Source organism: Eleutherodactylus coqui, chromosome 6, assembly GCF_035609145.1.
Source record: "Eleutherodactylus coqui strain aEleCoq1 chromosome 6, aEleCoq1.hap1, whole genome shotgun sequence".
Lineage (NCBI taxonomy): Eukaryota > Metazoa > Chordata > Amphibia > Anura > Eleutherodactylidae > Eleutherodactylus > Eleutherodactylus coqui.
The window spans coordinates 39,203,383-39,222,243 of record NC_089842.1 but is presented as its reverse complement, the minus strand read 5'-3'; the positions used below and the strand labels follow the sequence as shown (position 1 = coordinate 39,222,243).

The 18,861-nt window shown below is 43.0% G+C and overlaps 1 protein-coding gene across 1 annotated transcript in view; it reads left to right on the top strand.

The window, feature by feature from the left end:
- DDX25 (DEAD-box helicase 25) overlaps positions 1 to 18,861 on the top strand; it is a 43,110-nt gene that overhangs the window by 9,841 nt on the left and 14,408 nt on the right. The window contains exons 4-5 of the mRNA XM_066572666.1: positions 16,996 to 17,131; positions 17,691 to 17,783. Of these exons, the coding sequence (XP_066428763.1) occupies positions 16,996 to 17,131; positions 17,691 to 17,783 (229 nt within the window). The remainder of the gene's footprint in view (positions 1 to 16,995; positions 17,132 to 17,690; positions 17,784 to 18,861) is intronic.

The window sequence follows — 18,861 nt, the reverse complement described above, 5'->3', positions numbered from 1 at the left end:
GGGACATAGATAGTAAAAAAAAAAAAAATTACATACATGAGTAAAACAATATTACAGAATAAAATAAAAATATACATAAAGAAAGTAACCCAAAGCCGACGCCAACCAAAATTGTTGCCATATGCGCCCTGTAAACCAAAGCCATTCATATTATATATCAAAACGTCCAAAGCACAATAAGGAACCCTTTTCTATACTTTTAGCGTAAATATACAAATAAAAAAAAACAAACTATGAATGTTAAATCTTTTTTTTTTTTTTTAAGCTTTTTACCCCCAATGCAACTAAAAAATTGAAAGTCAGTACAAAATTTTTTTTATAAAAAAGCCCTATATGTCATGGGGAAAGAATGCAGCAAAAATAATTTGGGTAGCTGAAGGAGAAAAATAGGACATTAAAACCACCACCTGGGTAAAATCCCTATAAATTGCCTGGTCCTTAAGGGGTTAAGGACCTAATACAATTTGGGGTACATTCAAATATTCAATTACTGCTTGTATCGCTGTAAGCATGTCTGCCCCTAATGTATCGACTGGGCAGGTCTGTGACATCAAAAATATATCCACCTTTTAAATGTGACACACTTTCAGTTAGCCCTTCCTACTAATTTCTATTTGTAATGTACCTATCAGGCTTGTCAAGTACATAATTTTATTTTAGCATACTTCAATAGTATTCAAAAAAAGTAGAACCCAATACGTTGAATATATCATCATGTACTTGGGTTGTGTATGCATCAAAGATATATATACACACACAAATTATTATAAATATGCACACACAAACACAACATTCAAAGGTGCACGTCTAGGCTGATCTGTATTAAGTAGGGGCAAAACCATTACATACTCTTCCCTCTCTTTCCTTACATCACCTAGCTCCACCCCTTGTGGTCTAGCTCTCACAGGGCCTCGTGTGGCGCAGTGTGTTAAGGCAGCAGTATGCAGTCCTAAGTTCAATCCCCGCTTGGTTCAGGTAGCCGGCTCAAGGTTGACTCAGCTTTCCATCCTGTCGAGGTTCGTAAAATGAGTACCCAGCTTGCTGGGTGGTGATTAAACAAATTACCTGAAAGCGCTGCGCATTAAGTTGGTGTTATACAAATAAGTCCCCTTTCCACCCCTCACCCCCTTTCTCTGAGTGTTTTTCCCACACTTCATTTTGAGCAATCAAACAGTACACATAACCATAAATGACACAATATTGCTTAAAGACGGGTTCTTTTTTTTTCAAAACTTGATTACAATTTTTCATAATCAAAAACAAAACATAGCAACTCACATTATGATACAAGAGAAAAAAAATTGCATAGTTAAATCACATTAACATCTTTGACACATGTACATGTTGAGTAATTGCATCGCAATGGTTAATAATTATATAGCACATTAGCTTTAATTGTCTACATAGAACAAAATAAAATAAATCAACAAACATTTAACAGTGGATTTTAAGAGTACAGCTTTGTGTTTGTTTGTTTTTGCTTTTTATTAATTTACTATATGCTATGGCGTATCAATATATAAAAATTTCTGTTTATTGCCTGAAAATATCATCTTCTCCTCTCCCTTATGATTTAATAAGTGCTTTGTTATTTTTAATCCTCCTAATCTATCCGCTCCTGCTTGTGTGTGTGATACCAGGATGTGTTACTAAATGGGCGCATGCATTCTAAGATCTCATCCGGGTCCATGAATCTTTCTATGAAAACTCGCCATTTCTTAAAAAATTTTGATGCTTGGGATTCTGCCCGTTTTTCCGTCTCCAGTCTCTCCATTTTTAGAAGGTGTTTTAGTTGCTGCAGTATATCTGGTACTCCCGGGGGACTGGCCTGCAACCATTTTGCTAACATGCTCCTCTTGCCTATTATGAGAATAGTGTGTATCAAATTAGCGTTTTTTATATGACTAGGGAGAGAGTGAAATACGTAAGCTTGTGGGCTCAATGGTAGAGTAATTCCTGCAAGTTCATATACCAATGATTTAATTTCTGTCCAGAGTGTTTTGATTTGGGGGCAATGCCCGATTCCATGCAGAAAATCTGTTTTTGGTTGTGAGCATCTGGGGCACGCTTGCAGTCTAGTTGGGCTCCTGGGGTGTGGGGGGTATGTTGAAACCATAAATCGCTCCATGTATGATTTTAAAATAAGTTTCCCTCCATTTCTCATTGGTTATAGCCTTTCTTATAGAGATCCAACCATCTACCAGTTTTTGAGATAGTTCTGGGTCTTGTAGTTCCCGTTCCCACTTTTTAAACAGAGGTGTACTATCTGTTTCGGCCCACCCCTCCCTGAATCGATAGTATAGATCAGATATAGAATGCCTTTGCGATGATCCTTGCAGGAACATGTCAATTGGATTTGTTTTTGCCTCTTTTGAGACATCCCCAAGTCTAGCTCTTAGAAAACCCTTTATTTGTGCATATGGTAAAAAGTGTGATGCGGGTCGGCCATATACTTCACAAAGCTCTTCAAACGTTTTGTACCTAGGTTCTCTATGATGAAGAAGGTGGTGGGCTTTCATAATTCCCCTACTACGCCATAGCTCGAACATTTTATTGTCTTGCCCTTCTTTGAACTCCGGATGCCCCCACAAATCTGTATGTTTTGATAATTTGAACGGTAGCTGATAGTTTTTGCGGGTTATTTTCCAGGCAGCAATGGTGTCCTTTGACATAGTAGAATGTTTGGCCCCCGACGGAAGACTAGAAAATCCTGTGTGTAGGAGAGCATTTAAGCTCCAAGGGTGCATCAGGTCATTCTCTAGCTGGTAGTTTGAGAAATGGCTCGTCTTCAGTAGCCAGTCAACTGAATGTCGCATAAGGCTGGCTATATTATATGCACGTATTTTGGCTCCGCCCCCTTGTACGCATCATCGCGTAGCTCCGCCCCTGTCACATGTGCCGATTCCAGCCTCCTGTTTGGCTGGAATCGGCACATGTGACGGGGCGGAGCTACGCGATGACGCGTACAAGGGGGCGGAGCCAAAACGCCGCTGCTGCCGAGCCGAAGGGAGAAGACCCATCTGCGCAAGCGTGTCTAAAAAAGCAAGAAGACCCCGAAATTAGACGGAGCCATGGAGACGGGGACGCCAGCAACGGAGCAGGTAAGTGAATAACTTCTGTATGGCTCATATTTAATGCACGATGTATATTACAAAGTGCATTAATATGGCCATACAGAAGTGTATAACCCCACTTGCTTTCGCGAGACAACCCCTTTAATGTCTATATTGTGCAGATTACCCCGAGGAGAGATATCCAGCAATTCACATTTTGTGGTATTGACCCTAAAACCAGATTGTTTCCCAAATAACTCAAAGAAAGCAAAAACCCGTGGCAAATCTGTATGCGGTTGTGCCAGTACCAACATGATGATATCTGCAAAGAGCATGGATTTAATAGATTGATTATTGATCTTGACCCCTTCTATATCTTTGCTTTCCTCCAGCATACACACCAGTGGTTCTATTGCAATATTAAAAAGTAATGGGGATAAAGGACATCCCTGTCTGGTTCCCTTCTGTAGTGGAAACCTTGGGGAGAGAAAGCCAGGAGGATAAATTTGTGCTAGAGGAGAGGTGTATAAATTCCGTATATCCATCACCGCTCTCAACCAATTCCATGAGACGTTGTCAAACGCCTTTTCCGCGTCTATAGTTAGGAGTGCTGCAGAGGGATGAGTCGATGGGTTATTTTTAACAGTATCAAGAATTGTCAATATTTTCCGTATATTTGTAGTGGCAGATCTACCCTTCACGAACCCAGATTGTACTGGAGAGATCAGATGGGGTAGTACTGTGGCTAAGCGGTCTGCCATAATTTTCGCTATTAATTTTAAATCTGTATTGATAAGGGAAATCGGCCGATATGCCTTCGCTTCAGTGGGGTCTTTGCCCAGTTTAGGTAATAATTTGATGTGGGCTGTGTTCATTTCGATTGGGATGGGATTTTCTTGCATGTATCCATTAAAAAGGTTTTCCAGTATTGGGGTTGCTTGGTCTATCCGTCCGGTCCGGGGGCCTTGTTGTTTTTTTAAATTTGCTATAGCTTCTTTTATTTCTGTCTGTGGTATAGGGGCGTTTAAGAACGAACACTGCTCTGCTGATAGGGAGGGTAACGAGACATGGGAAGGAACAATAGTTGGGATATCTGATTGTATTGGATTTTGTGTATATAATTGTGAATAGAATTTATAGAAGAGGTCATTGATCTTTTTTGGGTGCGCTTGGACTTTGCCATGCTCATCTTTTAGGCCAGAGATATTTGATGCTGCAAAAGGTCCCCTTGCTAGATTTACCATAAGTTTACCTGCTTTGTTCCCAAATTTGAATAAGCGTGCTTCACTTCGTGAGTATGCTAACTGTTCACGCTTGTGCAACCACGTTTCGTAAGATTCCTTAGTTTCCACCCACTGTTGTTTAGTCTGTAAATTTTGGGTTAGAGTGAAATGCAGTATATGCCCCCCGAAGGAGAGAGCTGAAATGATCTATTTTGTCCTTTTATAGATTTTTTTTTAGTGCCGATACATATGCGATAAGTTTGCCTCTAATAACCGCTTTAACCGCGCTCCATAATTGGGGATTATCGGAATGTGACTCATTGTCTGACATATTCTAGCCACCACCCTTGCACCAATGAGCAGAAAGTTTCATCTTCAGCTAAATATGTTGGAAATCTCCACAGGTAGTCAGTACCTCTAGGGATTTTATCGTGTAGTGTTATTGCTACTGGAGCGTGGTCGGAAATCACTAAGTCTTCAATAGTGGTTTTAGTGACTCTAGGGAGCAATGTAGGGGATAGCAGTATGTAATCGATTCTGGACCAGGAGTCGTGGGAATAGTGCGTAAATTCACGGCCCTCTGGGTTAAGTTCCCGCCATATATCTGAGTTTTTGTATGGAATTAAAATCTTGTAAGGCCTTGTCATGGTATTTAGAGGGATATTTTTCCTATGGCATGGCTACGACGATCTTCTATCGTATTAAGCACTGAATTAAAATCTCCTCCAATCACTTTATGCTCTATGGTATCTGTCAGAAGCCTGTCTGAAAGTTCTGTAAAAAAAATTGTTTATTGTTGCTATTTGGGCCGTAATCATTGTAGATGCTAAATTCCTCCAAGTTGTTTTTAATACGAACCTGTAGGATCCTACCATTTTTTGTCACGCCAATGATCCAGTATCGTTAATCCTGATCCCTTTTTAACAAGCAGCAAAACCCCCGCCTTCGAGTGAACAGCAGGCGAACCATAGATCTCTCCTACCCATAATTTTCGCATTCGGATAAAGTCCTTTTCAGTCAGGTGTGTCTCCTGAAGTAAAGCAATATCTGCTTTCAGATGTTTTAAATGACGCAATATTGACATTAGTTTTTGTGGGGATCTGAGTCCCTTTACATTCCACGAGATGATACGCATAGCAAGTTCTAATTATATGTAAATTGTGTATATGTACTCTGTAATCCAACGGTATTTCTACCAATTCAACACTTAAACGCAAACAATAGAACCAAAATTCTGTGGCTCAAATTCCCACACCTCGCGTTTGACGCGGCGTAGAGAGTCAAATTAAAGTAAAATGCGGTCTCCTTTAAGAGTGAATGCACTGCACACCTCCCAAAAGAGAATGCATGAATGGACTTCCTTAAATTCCACTTGGTGAGTAATATCAGGAGTAAATTTGTCAGTTATATCGCTGTAACATCAATGAGGACATTTTAATGTTTCCTGCTCCTATATGATGCGTTACAAAGGGGAATAAAGTGGAACATCCACTTTTGGGTTTAAATTGACAAATTCCACTCCAGAAACGTTTTTCCATTCTTACTATCATTCCATGAACCATAACATTTCGTAAACAACTTTATCGGAATTTCCTAATGTCCCGCAGAGTACTCCCCGGAGGGAAATCTGCATAGTAGTATTACTGCATCTAGTGTCCTGTGAGGGTCCTTGCTCAAGGCAACAATGACATTCAATGCATACTCACAGCCCGCCTCAAAGTTTTCAGGTATCTGGCATCGATGCCGCTGCAGCTCCACGACGATGCCCCTTCGGTGACTCAGATGAAGATGGTGTGTCTCCCTGTCGATTTTTTTCGCCATCGGTCATCTTACGGAGGTGATCAGGTTGTCGTCGCCTTGGAGAGTCTTGGGTTGATATTAGGTGAAGCTCTTTTTCTGCTATCTCCAGATCCTGGAAGGCGATATTTGTGCCGTCTTTCTGGTATATTTTCAGTATTGCTGGGTATAGGAGTGCGAACTTGATTTGCTTCCGATACAGTGCAGAGCAAATTGGTGAGAAGGCCTTTCTCTTTCGCTGAACTTCTAAAGAAAAGTCCGCAAAGATTAGAATTTTCTGTCCTCCCAACTCCAAGACATTTTGCCGGCTTTTGAAATTCCGCAGAATTAGTGATTTATCCGTGTAGTCCAGATACTTTACAATAATTGGTCTGGGGCGCATTTTTGCTGATGTAGATGCGTTCTCCATTGGTGCTCAGGTATCCGGCCCCAATCTGTGCGCTCGTTCATTTTTACATATATGGGAGATTCCGTGTGCGTTAGGGATCGTGATCTCGCAGAGCTGGCGTAAATCCCTTTGTAAATACGATTCCTGTGTCGTGGAACCTTCCTTTGTGGAACCACGGCTTACTCAATTTGGAATGTTTACACCCCTCCCATATTAATTCTGAATTGATAATGCGCATAAGAAGTTTTCACACTGACACGAGGTTCAGCATGTATAGCTTCCTCAATTCTACTTTATTGTTGGGCGTGTAGCCTGTTTTAAAACAGTTTAACATATCCGCCCATCTGGGCAGGTCAAAGGATTACATAGATACAACGTATTGTTTAATTATTGGATAAGCATCTTGCAATTCTTCCATCCTCCGGTCATCTGTGATTGGCCATCAGGTGGTGGATGAAATGATTGGGTTGTCTTAGGCCCACGTGTGGTTCCTTCGATATAATTGGGTTACATCATGAGTTAGTAATAGCATAGACCTCCCATGTTATTTGCATACGTTTCCAGTAAAATTGCTTGGGTAATTTCTGCGGTAGCTGTTTCAGACTGCGGTTGTCCATGTCTGAGTTAACTGTCTTCCAAAGTTGCAAAACAGATGGAAAACGTGACGTGTTTATACTATATATTATCTTGTCAGCGTTTTGAGAACAGAAGTTTCATGTTGGCTTCCCCATGTCAGCAGAGTTATAAAACAGATATTTTCATATGAGCGGAAGTACCTATTGCATAACTGTAAGAACATTATATTTGTAGCAAGACAGAAAGCAAATATGTATACAGAATGTTAAATTGACAACTGTCTACTGCCAAGGCCCACCGATCCATATGAGTATATACTGGGCTTCCACCACAGACCCCCCCTTGAAACTATCTGTTTCACTAAACTCGCCCTGCTCCGCCCCACCCCCACTGCTGACCCTAGACTCGCATTGTGTTGTACACTGGAGCTATTGCTGTCATGGGGGTATAGGATGGTTCGACATCATCACATTCTGGATCCATGATGACGACGTTTGCGCTGACAGTGGGCTTTTTGTTGGACGTCGTAGTGGGACAGGTGGACCAGGCAGTCATCAGGGTCGGAATACACTGTATGCAACGACAAACAGAAATTAGGATGACTATAAAAGGTGACAAATATAATTAATAACTTCCTTATCAGAATAACCTCTTGTGTAGAATGTTCTGAAAACTCAGTAGAGTGGCGGTCTTTCACAACTGTCGCTTAGGCTGTAAATGCCCCTCTGATACCTAGGTGTGGGTTCATGGCAATCGGGTCTTTTGGTACATGTGGAGGTCTAGGCTAACACCTGGGATCTCGAGGCATTAGGTTAGGAGAGGTGCGACTTTTACTATTTCAGGTAAACACTGCATAACTTGTATAGAACCCGCCTTTTTGACGTTACCTCGATTCATCGACAGAGTGCAAAATCAGGACTATCTAATTACTGATCAATATGACTGAACCCCTGTCTCATTAGTAAGTGCATTATCATATATATTAGTCTGGAAGGAAAGAGCTACAAGGTGATTATTCCCACTTCCCTTTTCCAGAGGCAGCAAGGTAACAGGACCACGGGCGTTGTAACACCGGTATGTTGCATGGCATGAGCAGAGTGCACTGCAGATAAAATAAAGCAAAATCTTAGCGAAAACCTATCACAGTGTTCTAAATACACAATGTTTCAGAACTTATTTTATATATATTTTTTCCTTCTCCTGTTAGGTACCTTACTGAGGAAAACAGACTAAGGTTAGCTCTTTTTAGTTAGTGCGGTCAGCTTCTTAATGGCAACTGCGTCTTTACCTGCGGGTCACGTTTTGTCTGGAATGTAGGTACAAGTCTCCCCTATCATCTTACAGACACTCCCTTTTTTGGCTAAAATCGTACCTAGTGCCATTGTATTTTGAAAAGTTATAGTCGAGGTAGGTCCTATTGGTCGACTAGTCCCTATAAGGCGTCTCTAGTATAATGTATAAATCCCTTTTAATTGTAATAAACATAATTAATCTGGTCAACATTTTATTTACCATAATAAATCAGGAAAATTTTTAAAAACTCGTCAGGTACCCCCCTTGGCTGTCTGATGACGTCAACGTACACGTGTAGGTCCAAACTACCACCAGGAGCCTCTCTTCTCACTCTAGTGTGCTGTTCCAATACTAGTAGTATGCACAGGTACGCACGGATTGGGACTCCCTGATCTTCACCCACACCAATGTCCCTCCTGGAGATAGTCCTGATGGTGAACACGTCCAGGCCACCTACCCTGACCCTACACTACCTAGTGACAAGACTGGAAGCAGCCGCCGTACCTATGTAGGAAACAAGGGTAGACCAACATGACATGATAACTACAGAACACAGCAGTGTTGGATCAAGATAGAGTAACTATGGGGGGTAACCTCATTATCTTCAATGCTGTCTGACAGGATGTGGGGGAGCATAAGGGCTTTACTAAGGCACACTCCCCTGTCCAATTACTTTCTAGACATGATGTCACATTATTTTACCTGTGAAGTGTGTACCTTCGTTTACCTCATTCACTTCCGGTACCCTGTATCTGCAGATTACCTCATTCATGAGCTTCTGTGTGGTTACCTGCTCATTCACCTTAGTATCAGGGTGGGCCTCCAACCTGAAAGACTCGAGCAACAACAAGCACATATTCATACTCCCCAACAGGTGTGAGCTGAATGTGGTCAAATTGGCAATCTCTGAAATGGGTAGAGTGGTCGAGGCAAGTGTTATATGGCCACCTTACTTCTGTCCGGACTCGCATATGGCAAAGATCATGCCAACTGGACAAATGATGCAGCAGCCACAGAGAACCTAGGTGTCACCCATTCTTGTTCAGTGTCGCCGTCATCGCTGCTTTTGATTCTGTGTACCAGTTGGGCCATCATGGGGGACAGGGACCTCTGTATGCCAGTTCTGTTCATTGTTCGCCATACGCCGTCCTGTTCAGTCACTCCTGTCTTTTAGCCCATCTGCTTTCTTTCCTCGTTGACTTGTAACTGTAAAGTCCTTGACATATCAAAGTCCAAAGGTTTTATCAAAGTCCAAAGGTTTTATCACTGACTCATGCTGTCAGTATCTATTCTTCTTTCTTCCACGGCTTGAGGGCCGCTGCCTTTGCTGTGTTGTCGGCGAGGGTGTCATCTCTCGCTTCTCCATTGTAGAAATCGGTGTGAATTCTCCATTGCCAGGTAGTAGTAGTAGGGTTTCCATGAGACTCTGCACCGCTGCACCATTCTTAATTGACTGTCCTACTTAGAGATAACAAGCTGTCTGGCCTTCCATATTGGGCCGTAATCATGAGCTATGCCAAATGCATTCCAGGAGTCAGTGTAAAGAGTTGCCGTCTTACCTTCTACCACTCCACCCGCCTCAGTGAGGGCCTCCGGTTCCGCTTCTTGCCCTGAGACATGCGGAGGCAGAGCTTCTGCGTTTAGGAAATCTTGTTGTGTGAGCTCTGCATATCTGGTTCGGAGTCATCAATCCTCACCCTGATACCATCTACAAAAGAAAGCTCAAAATATGCATCATTAACAGTGTATTCTAATAACAGAATTTGTCAGAATTTTGTTGCACAGAATCTTAAAAAACTTAAAAAAGCTGATCTGTCATACTCAGATCACCTATGCCTCCCCTCCCCCGTTTGAACCGGAATACCTGATTAAAAGAAGAGTAGCCGGATTCGAGGTATTACAACATTGGGAAGAAATATTGGGGGAGGCATGGAAAGAGCACATTGTAGCCGGATCTAATAGGCCAGAGATAAGTGCTTGGGTTGCACTTGCATGAGTATGTTCTGGATGTCATTTGGGGTGTGGACCACTAGGGGGTAGTCCACTACCAACTTAGAAGATTTGTCAACCATTGCCTGTACTGCTGCCACCGCACAAACACATGAGGGAGCTCCTCGAGTCACTGGATCTAACCTCATGGCTGTGGTTGTCCTCTGTGCTTTTGTGTCAATACTGTCGTATGGGCGGCAGTATGAAACAAGGCCCAGAAAGGTGCGGAATTTGGCAACGGGTGTATGTACAGGTATGGCCTGCAGAACTTGGTTAGTCTTTGGAGGCCTCCAGGCCTTACAGCCTTCTGCAAGAGAAATTAACAGTGAAATTGTGGCCGGTTGGCAGTTTTTCCAAAGCATCAGCACACAGCACGTAACATGCGTGGCTGACCCTTCACCCCTTTTTTTTTTTTTAACTAGGGGGATACTGTTTGACCCAGGGGTGTGTATCTGGGTCTCGTATATATTATCATGGTGGATACATTCAATTTTCCTATGCCTGTTTTGTGGGTGTCCCATAATTTGTCAGGAACCGTGGAAAGCTGAGTTTGGGACAGGAGAAAAAAACAAAACTTTTTCTTCTGGTTATCTATGATTCTTACCCCTTCCTTGGATAAGAGACGTGTTCTTGCATCATCTAGCTCCACCCCTCTGAATCAGGCTAATCCCTTACTTCCTTATTCTCTCATTCAAGGTTGGCAGTCCTTGGATACACATCACAACCCAATAAAGATAAAGTCTTATGCATCACACAATTTACATTTTACAAATTACGGGTCAATCTACCCCGTTCCTCCTGTGGATACCTGGCCTTATCGTTACCTGCTTGTTTCCTATTCCTTGGCTTCTCTGCAGTTTCTCTTACTCCCTGTAGTTTATTTATTTATTTTATATTGTCTGCGAATGTACTTTACTGGTGCTGGGACGTTGTCAGGGCTAGTAACTTCCTCTTTTTAAAATCTCTCGCTCCCGTGACAGCCTAGCGACAGGATTATAAGGGAGAACGTGGCTAATTTTCACTTTTACAACAGTTTTTGTCCCAGACTTCCGGCGACCGGGCAGATGCAGTCTTAGATGCCGGGCATCTTCATCTGATTGGTAATGTACTGCAATTCTCTCTATTTACTAAACTGTTATATTGAACGCTGGTGTCTTTGGCTTGTATTAATACAGACGCCATTTCAGCCCACCTTCTCTTCCTCTTTCTGACACTCAGGGAAATTCTAACGTCTAATGCATAAATCTTATGTTGTAACTTTACTGTCACAGCGGTGACCACCTAACATTGTATGTGGTTACAATTGAATTGGGGACTTGGCAAACATAGATGTATTTTCTTAGTTTTAACATCCAACAGTAGTTATTTATTACAGCACAGGAATTGCTCCGCTTCTATTCAGAGTTATGGCACTTTCTCTTTTTAAATGAAGTAAGCAGCCTTTTTTTTTTTTTTTCCTCTCTAAACAATTATACTTTCTAACCTATAAAGTCCAAACCCACAGCGCGCCGCTGTGTACGGTGCATTAATCTTGGCTATAACCCAGCCAATGCGTTCTCATTGCCAACAATCCCTTCTTACAGTTGAGCAGGACTGATACTACTTCTATATGACAGACAACAAACTATTCCTATATAACAACTCAGCAGGATTAGCTCTACACAACAGACAAGCACACTAACTTTATAAAACTGACAGGTAGGACGTTTTGAGCACACAGAAAGATTGCTTGATTAATCAATGATAACTTGACTCTCCACCCCTTCCACACTTTTCTGGAGGGTGTAAGAATTGACCTTGGTACATTGTTTGTTGCCTTTCAATTTCAATCATGGCTGTCAGATTCATGATTATAGAAGTCTCCTCAGACGCCGGACACAGTATGTCCCGCCCTAGAGTCTCTAGCATTTCTGTCACTACACAGTTTATTAATCTACCCCCAGACAGAGGGATCTACTCATGAACGTTCAAACGATAAACAAATATTTGTGGACACACACAAATAGACAGAGCACCAGTACAGCTGGCTTAGTCTCACTGCCCCTCGGGATACGTGTCTGACAGCTCCCTTCTCCCGGACCCTACAAGCAGGCCTAGCAGGAGCGGAAATCCCATATCAGACTTTTCTCTGTCAGTCTCTCCCTCCCTGGGCCCTCCAAACAGGCCTCAGGACTGCTGAGTCTCTGCGACAGGCCACCTGAACGGCTCCCTCCTCCCTCAGGAGTGGAAACACCCCGTACAGGCCCTCCCTAGAGGCAGCTATTGATGTCACCAATTAACTAGTACTCTCAAGACAACAGGCATGCAAACATTCCTTTTATATCTTATGACCGGTTCTTATCGAGTGATCGAGACTTAAAGAAATACCTGTCGTCGTGCGGATCCAAATCGTTCGGCCTTGACACGGCACATAGGCGAGCCTGAACTTAGCCACACAGGTATAGATAATTAATTTATCTTACCGTGTTCTGATGATATTTTGGGCCCACCAAGTCCAAGGTCGCATATGTCCGTGTCTTCTGTCCGACCTCTATGGAACCTGTCGATCACTCCCCGTACGGGCCACCAGCTGTCGTGGAACCTTCCTTTGTGGAACCACGGCTTACTCAATTTGGAATGTTTACACCCCTCCCATATTAATTCTGAATTGATAATGCGCATAAGAAGTTTTCACACTGACACGAGGTTCAGCATGTATAGCTTCCTCAATTCTACTTTATTGTTGGGCGTGTAGCCTGTTTTAAAACAGTTTAACATATCCGCCCATCTGGGCAGGTCAAAGGATTACATAGATACAACGTATTGTTTAATTATTGGATAAGCATCTTGCAATTCTTCCATCCTCCGGTCATCTGTGATTGGCCATCAGGTGGTGGATGAAATGATTGGGTTGTCTTAGGCCCACGTGTGGTTCCTTCGATATAATTGGGTTACATCATGAGTTAGTAATAGCATAGACCTCCCATGTTATTTGCATACGTTTCCAGTAAAATTGCTTGGGTAATTTCTGCGGTAGCTGTTTCAGACTGCGGTTGTCCATGTCTGAGTTAACTGTCTTCCAAAGTTGCAAAACAGATGGAAAACGTGACGTGTTTATACTATATATTATCTTGTCAGCGTTTTGAGAACAGAAGTTTCATGTTGGCTTCCCCATGTCAGCAGAGTTATAAAACAGATATTTTCATATGAGCGGAAGTACCTATTGCATAACTGTAAGAACATTATATTTGTAGCAAGACAGAAAGCAAATATGTATACAGAATGTTAAATTGACAACTGTCTACTGCCAAGGCCCACCGATCCATATGAGTATATACTGGGCTTCCACCACACCTGGACTCCTATGATACGGAGATTATTACGCCTGCATCTATTCTCCAGATCATCCAGGCGGTCCCAGAGTTTTCTGTTGTCTCTTGTAAGGCTCTCTATTTGTTTGGATGTTGAGCTGCTCTCTGATGTTATATTTTCAGTTTCGTGCTCTATGCTGTCTAGGCGGTTTCCATGCTGCGCTATCGTCTCCTGAAGTTGACGCAGAGAGCCTGCGACTTTGTTTGCTGATGTCTCTTGGATGCCAGGAGAAATCAATTTTGCCACTTTGATTGCGAGCCTTTTATAATCCAACACTGGTGCTTCTTCCCCCATGGGGGTCTCGCTCTCTGATGTTGTAAGAGAGGGAGGGGGCACGGCGAGTAGAGGTTCCCCCTTATTTGTAGCGCCAGAAGTTAGTGTTGTTTTTGAGATTACTTTTGTACTGCCATCTGTTTGTTTTGCTTTGGAACGGCCCATTTTAAAGGGGTTGTCCCGAGGCAGCAAGTGGGTCTATACACTTCTGTATGGCCATATTAATGCACTTTGTAATATACATTGTGCATTAATTATGAGCCATACAGAAGTTATAAAAAGTTTTTTACTTACCTGCTTCGTTGCTGGCGTCCTCGTCTCCATGGTGCCGACTAATTTTCGGCCTCCGATGGCCAAATTAGCCGCGCTTGCGCAGTCCGGGTCTTCTGTAGTCTTCTATGGAGCCGCTCGTGCCAGAGAGCGGCTCCGTGTAGCTCCGCCCCGTCACGTGCCGATTCCAGCCAATCAGGAGGCTGGAATCGGCAATGGACCGCACAGAAGAGCTGCGGTCCACGAAGACAGAGGATCCCGGCGGCCATCTTCAGCGGTAAGTATTGAAGTCACCGGAGCGCGGGGATTAAGGTAAGCGCTCCGGTAAGCTTCCTTTACTTCCCTGCATCGGGGTTGTCTCGCGCCGAACGGGGGGGGGGTTGAAAAAAAAAAAAACCCGTTTCGGCGCGGGACATCTCCTTTAAGGATCAAGTCCTCCATACAGCAGAGACTTGATTATATATATATATATGTAGGTTAAAACGGAAAGGGACAGAGGATTCGCAATACTCTATATAGCGCTTCTAAGATCCTTATTGCAGTGATGAGTATTTGGTATGCGACCGTATTGCCTAGAGGCTCCGCCGCCTGCGCTTACGTATATTTATTGTCAGCAATATTTGCCTGATCCGAAACTGCAAGGCTCTTAATAAATTTCCGTTTGCGGGCTCCAACAGTCGGTATATAAAATGAGATGTGCAGAGGACATATAATAGATGGTAGGAGACTACAGTCCTGTTGTGCGATGTAGCAGAGCTGTAGTGGTTTGTGCTGTTGCTTTAGCTGGTATATGCAGTTGCTGTACAGCTTGTATATAGACTTTTCTCACTGTGCCCTTTATGTGAGTGGCACCGTACTTCTGCTTGTATCTGGGGACACTGTGGCTTTATTGTAGCCTGTGTTGTGGCTTTGTGAGGAGATCTCCCCTGCAGGGACTCTTTTTGCACTGCTTCCCCCTGCCTGTACTATTCCCCTGCTCCACGTGCAGCACTCTGTAATGGCGGTGGTCAGCCTGAGAGAGATAGCAGTGGGGGTGGGGGGGGGCTCTCCCATGGCACCTCAGCTCCTCTGACAGGCAGCTGATAACAGAGCAGTAGCAGTCCTTTCTCCCGCTGGAGCTGGCAGGCAGAAGCAGAGGTGAGGGAGAGCTCTGGAGCCCCGACCTGTCAGGCTATCACAGTCTCTCCTGCACTCAGCGGCCGGCAGCTGGAGAATGCTGCCCGTGTTCTATGGAGGGTAGCGCCGCTCAGGTGCTCCTCACTGCTGGGACCCGACAGGGCTGTTAGTATGCCAGCAGGGAGTGCAGAAGGCCCAGCGGCTGTGTTAAAGTTTGTTCTCTGGAGTGGTGTGATCGGAGTGGTTACTCACTGCTCCTCACTTCATGGCGCCGGAACCGGAAGTCAAGACGGGTTCTTCATATTCACACCCACAAAAAAATAAAAAAAATCACAAATATAACAGATCCACATTATGCGCAGAACAGACCAATATTACATCTTAATTCTCTTGTGCAGCAAAATATAACTTTCAATTCACATAGCTTTCCTCAATCTACCTAAATCTGCCTGATTCCCTGTGTAATTTTCTCCTAAGCTGACAGCCCCTCCCTTCCTAGTAATGGAACTGCACAGCAGATTTCACTGTCAACTTTTAGTATCGCCTTGCCCTTTTACCAACTACAAAGTCACACTACACAAACAGTGGGAACATTCATTCATTCATATTCAGTCTAAGAAATTTATCATGTGACATAAAAACTGTGATCGTACGTATGCGGGACTGCCCGACTAAACGAAACCCGTAGGTAACAAACTTGCTCATCGCGGTTTGACACTATTTGCTATCGATCATCCGATAATGATCCTCAGAACATAATACAATTCATGGCTGATTGCCACTTGCATACTACTTATAGCCATCACATGTCACTTCATCTGAAACACTCCTACTAGTTTCTGCTTGTGGATATGAAATCGCAGCATGCTCCATTTTGCTGCAGTTCTCGCGCAGACTGCTTCCATTGAAGTCAGTGGAAGCCGTTTGATCTGCGGCCCGTCCGCAGATGAAAGCCGGAGTTTGAGAAGAAAAAAAAAAAAAAAGTACAGTGCTGGCCGGCACTTTTGTACACATCCGCATTACAGAAAAAAAAGAAGACCCGGATAGGTAAGCAGGGTCCTTGGTGGCCAGGGTTGGATTCTGCTGCGGGCTCCAGCCTGCCTGTGGACATGATGCCTAAGGGTTAGCAGATAGGGCTTACGGTTTCCTCTCAAAGACCAAGGTAACATTACACGCACAGTAATTCTGTAACACTGTAGATCCCAATGCTGGAGCACGGTTTGTGTCTGGTGCATAAAAAACCTATTCTGCCTTGTCCCCGTACGGGCCACCAAGTTTTGTCAGCGATATGTAGCGCTATATGTATATACTTGCTGTTCCATATTGGGGGTTAATACAAGCAGCTCAAAGACTCATTGTCACACCACACAGCACATGAAGTCAGACCCCCACCAGTCATATAGTGATGGCATAACTGTGATAATCCGTGGCTTTGTGGGATGGGGAATCCCCCTTTAAACGCTAAAAGAGCAGAAGCCTGGTGCGAGTAATGCGGAAATGTATTTAGGGGAGAGATTTCACTCACCTGTAGTCAGGTGTATATATGGCTGATATTGGGCATTGGAGATCTGGAATGACGTAGTCATGGTTTATCACATGCAAAAGCTGAGCTAGCGAAGTTTACTTTGAGATCGCATGTTTTTAAATTCTCTCTCTTTACTTGCAGATGACCGGGCAGGTAACTCCCTGCTTAATAAGCTGATCAGGAGGTCGCTGGTGGAGTCGAGTCAGAACGTGGAGGTCCTGCAGAGAGACCCTACATCCCCATTGTACTCTGTTAAGTCCTTCGAGGAGCTCCACTTGTAAGTGGTCATGGTTCAGAAAGCCGAGTGACAGCAGGGTGTAGATGTGGTGATGCATCTTATGGATGGAAAGCCAGCAGGATGTTTGTATGAGGCAGGGAACGTGACTCTTATTGGTATTAAAGGGTTGTACATGAGTAGTAAAACCATGGCCGCCGTCTTCTAGACCACCCCCGTCCACAGGTTGTATCTGATATTGCAGCTCGGTCCCATTCACTTCAGCACAGCTGAGCTGCAGCACCAGAGATAGCCCATGGACAAGTGTGATGAAAGAAAGCAACCTTGTATGTCTTATACTGTATAACTCCTTTAATAGCGGAGTAAGTACAGAATATATTAGGATGTAGCTATATGCATCTAGTGTGTTGTAAGACGGGTGTTACGGACGCCAACTTGTATACCTATTGTAGACCACTAGCCTTAGTGGCAAGGTCATAAATTGGATATACAGGGAGTGAAGACTGAGCAAACTTCTTACAATGCAGAGAGACTAATGCTCATGCTATGTTATTAGCAATGCCACAGACGATTGCATAGAATTATATTATTATTTCTGCAGGATGCCTGCATTACTCAAGGGGATCTACTCTATGGGGTTCAACCGACCTTCAAAAATTCAAGCAACTGCTCTTCCAATGATTCTCGCTGAGCCGTAAGTATGGATGCCACTTGTTTTGTTTCTTGCAGGGAGTAGCTATTGGTAAAGTGTGTGTATAATATGTATGAATACATGGGTAATTTAAGATGACATAATGCATATTCATGTTTTTCTGGATTCTGTTCGGAGGAGAAGGCAGTTACTCGAGATGAGCGAGGCTCGCTCATCTCTACTCTGAAAATTCTTTCACTTTTGATACTTTACAAATATGTAAATTACTATATTACTGTATTAACCAATCCTGTAGGCGTACAATAACTTTTTGTATACTCCTATTTTGTGATTCCTTTGAATAAATCACAAGTGTACTGAGAATGACATGAAGTCAAGCTCCAATACATATTCATGCATTAAGCTTCTCATTATAACCAATTTGGAGCAGACCGGTGAAATCTTCTGGAATATGATATTCCCATAACAACCACAACGCCAGTTCTGATGATTCCTGGGAGGTTTGATTGTTGTATTCGTAGAAAAATATCCATATTACATACAGTACATCTAAAAGCATAAAAGCAGGCAATACCGCTTTTTGCTACTTCTATTACTGTTAATAGTTTATTATGTGGAACTAGTTTAACCTCTTTAAGGCCAGAGATTTTTCAGTCCCCCCCCCCCCCCCCCCTCCTCGCTTTCAGAAAAATCACTATTCTGTCAATTTAGCCATGAGACCTTGTTTTTGTGACGAGTTGTGTTTTTTTTTTTTTTTAATAGTACCATATAACATACCTTGAAAAAAAAAAAAATGAAGTGTTGAAATGCAAAAAAACCCGTCATTTCGGGAGTGGTTTTGCGTTCTTGGCACACATGGTGTAGTAAAAAAACGTTAACTTTACCAAATTGTTTTTTTTTTTCGTTATACAACTTAAAATATTTTTTGCTGATAAGGTTGTGTGATGGCTTATTTTTTGCAGGCATATTATCTAATTGATAAGGATTTACACCAATATTAGTGGGAGTTGACTTCCAGCACCCCACCTAATCAGCTGTTTGAAGAAGCTACTGTTTGGCAAAAGGTTACAGCTCTTCACTGTATACAAGGCACAGCGGTATATGCTTTGTAGTGACTGTG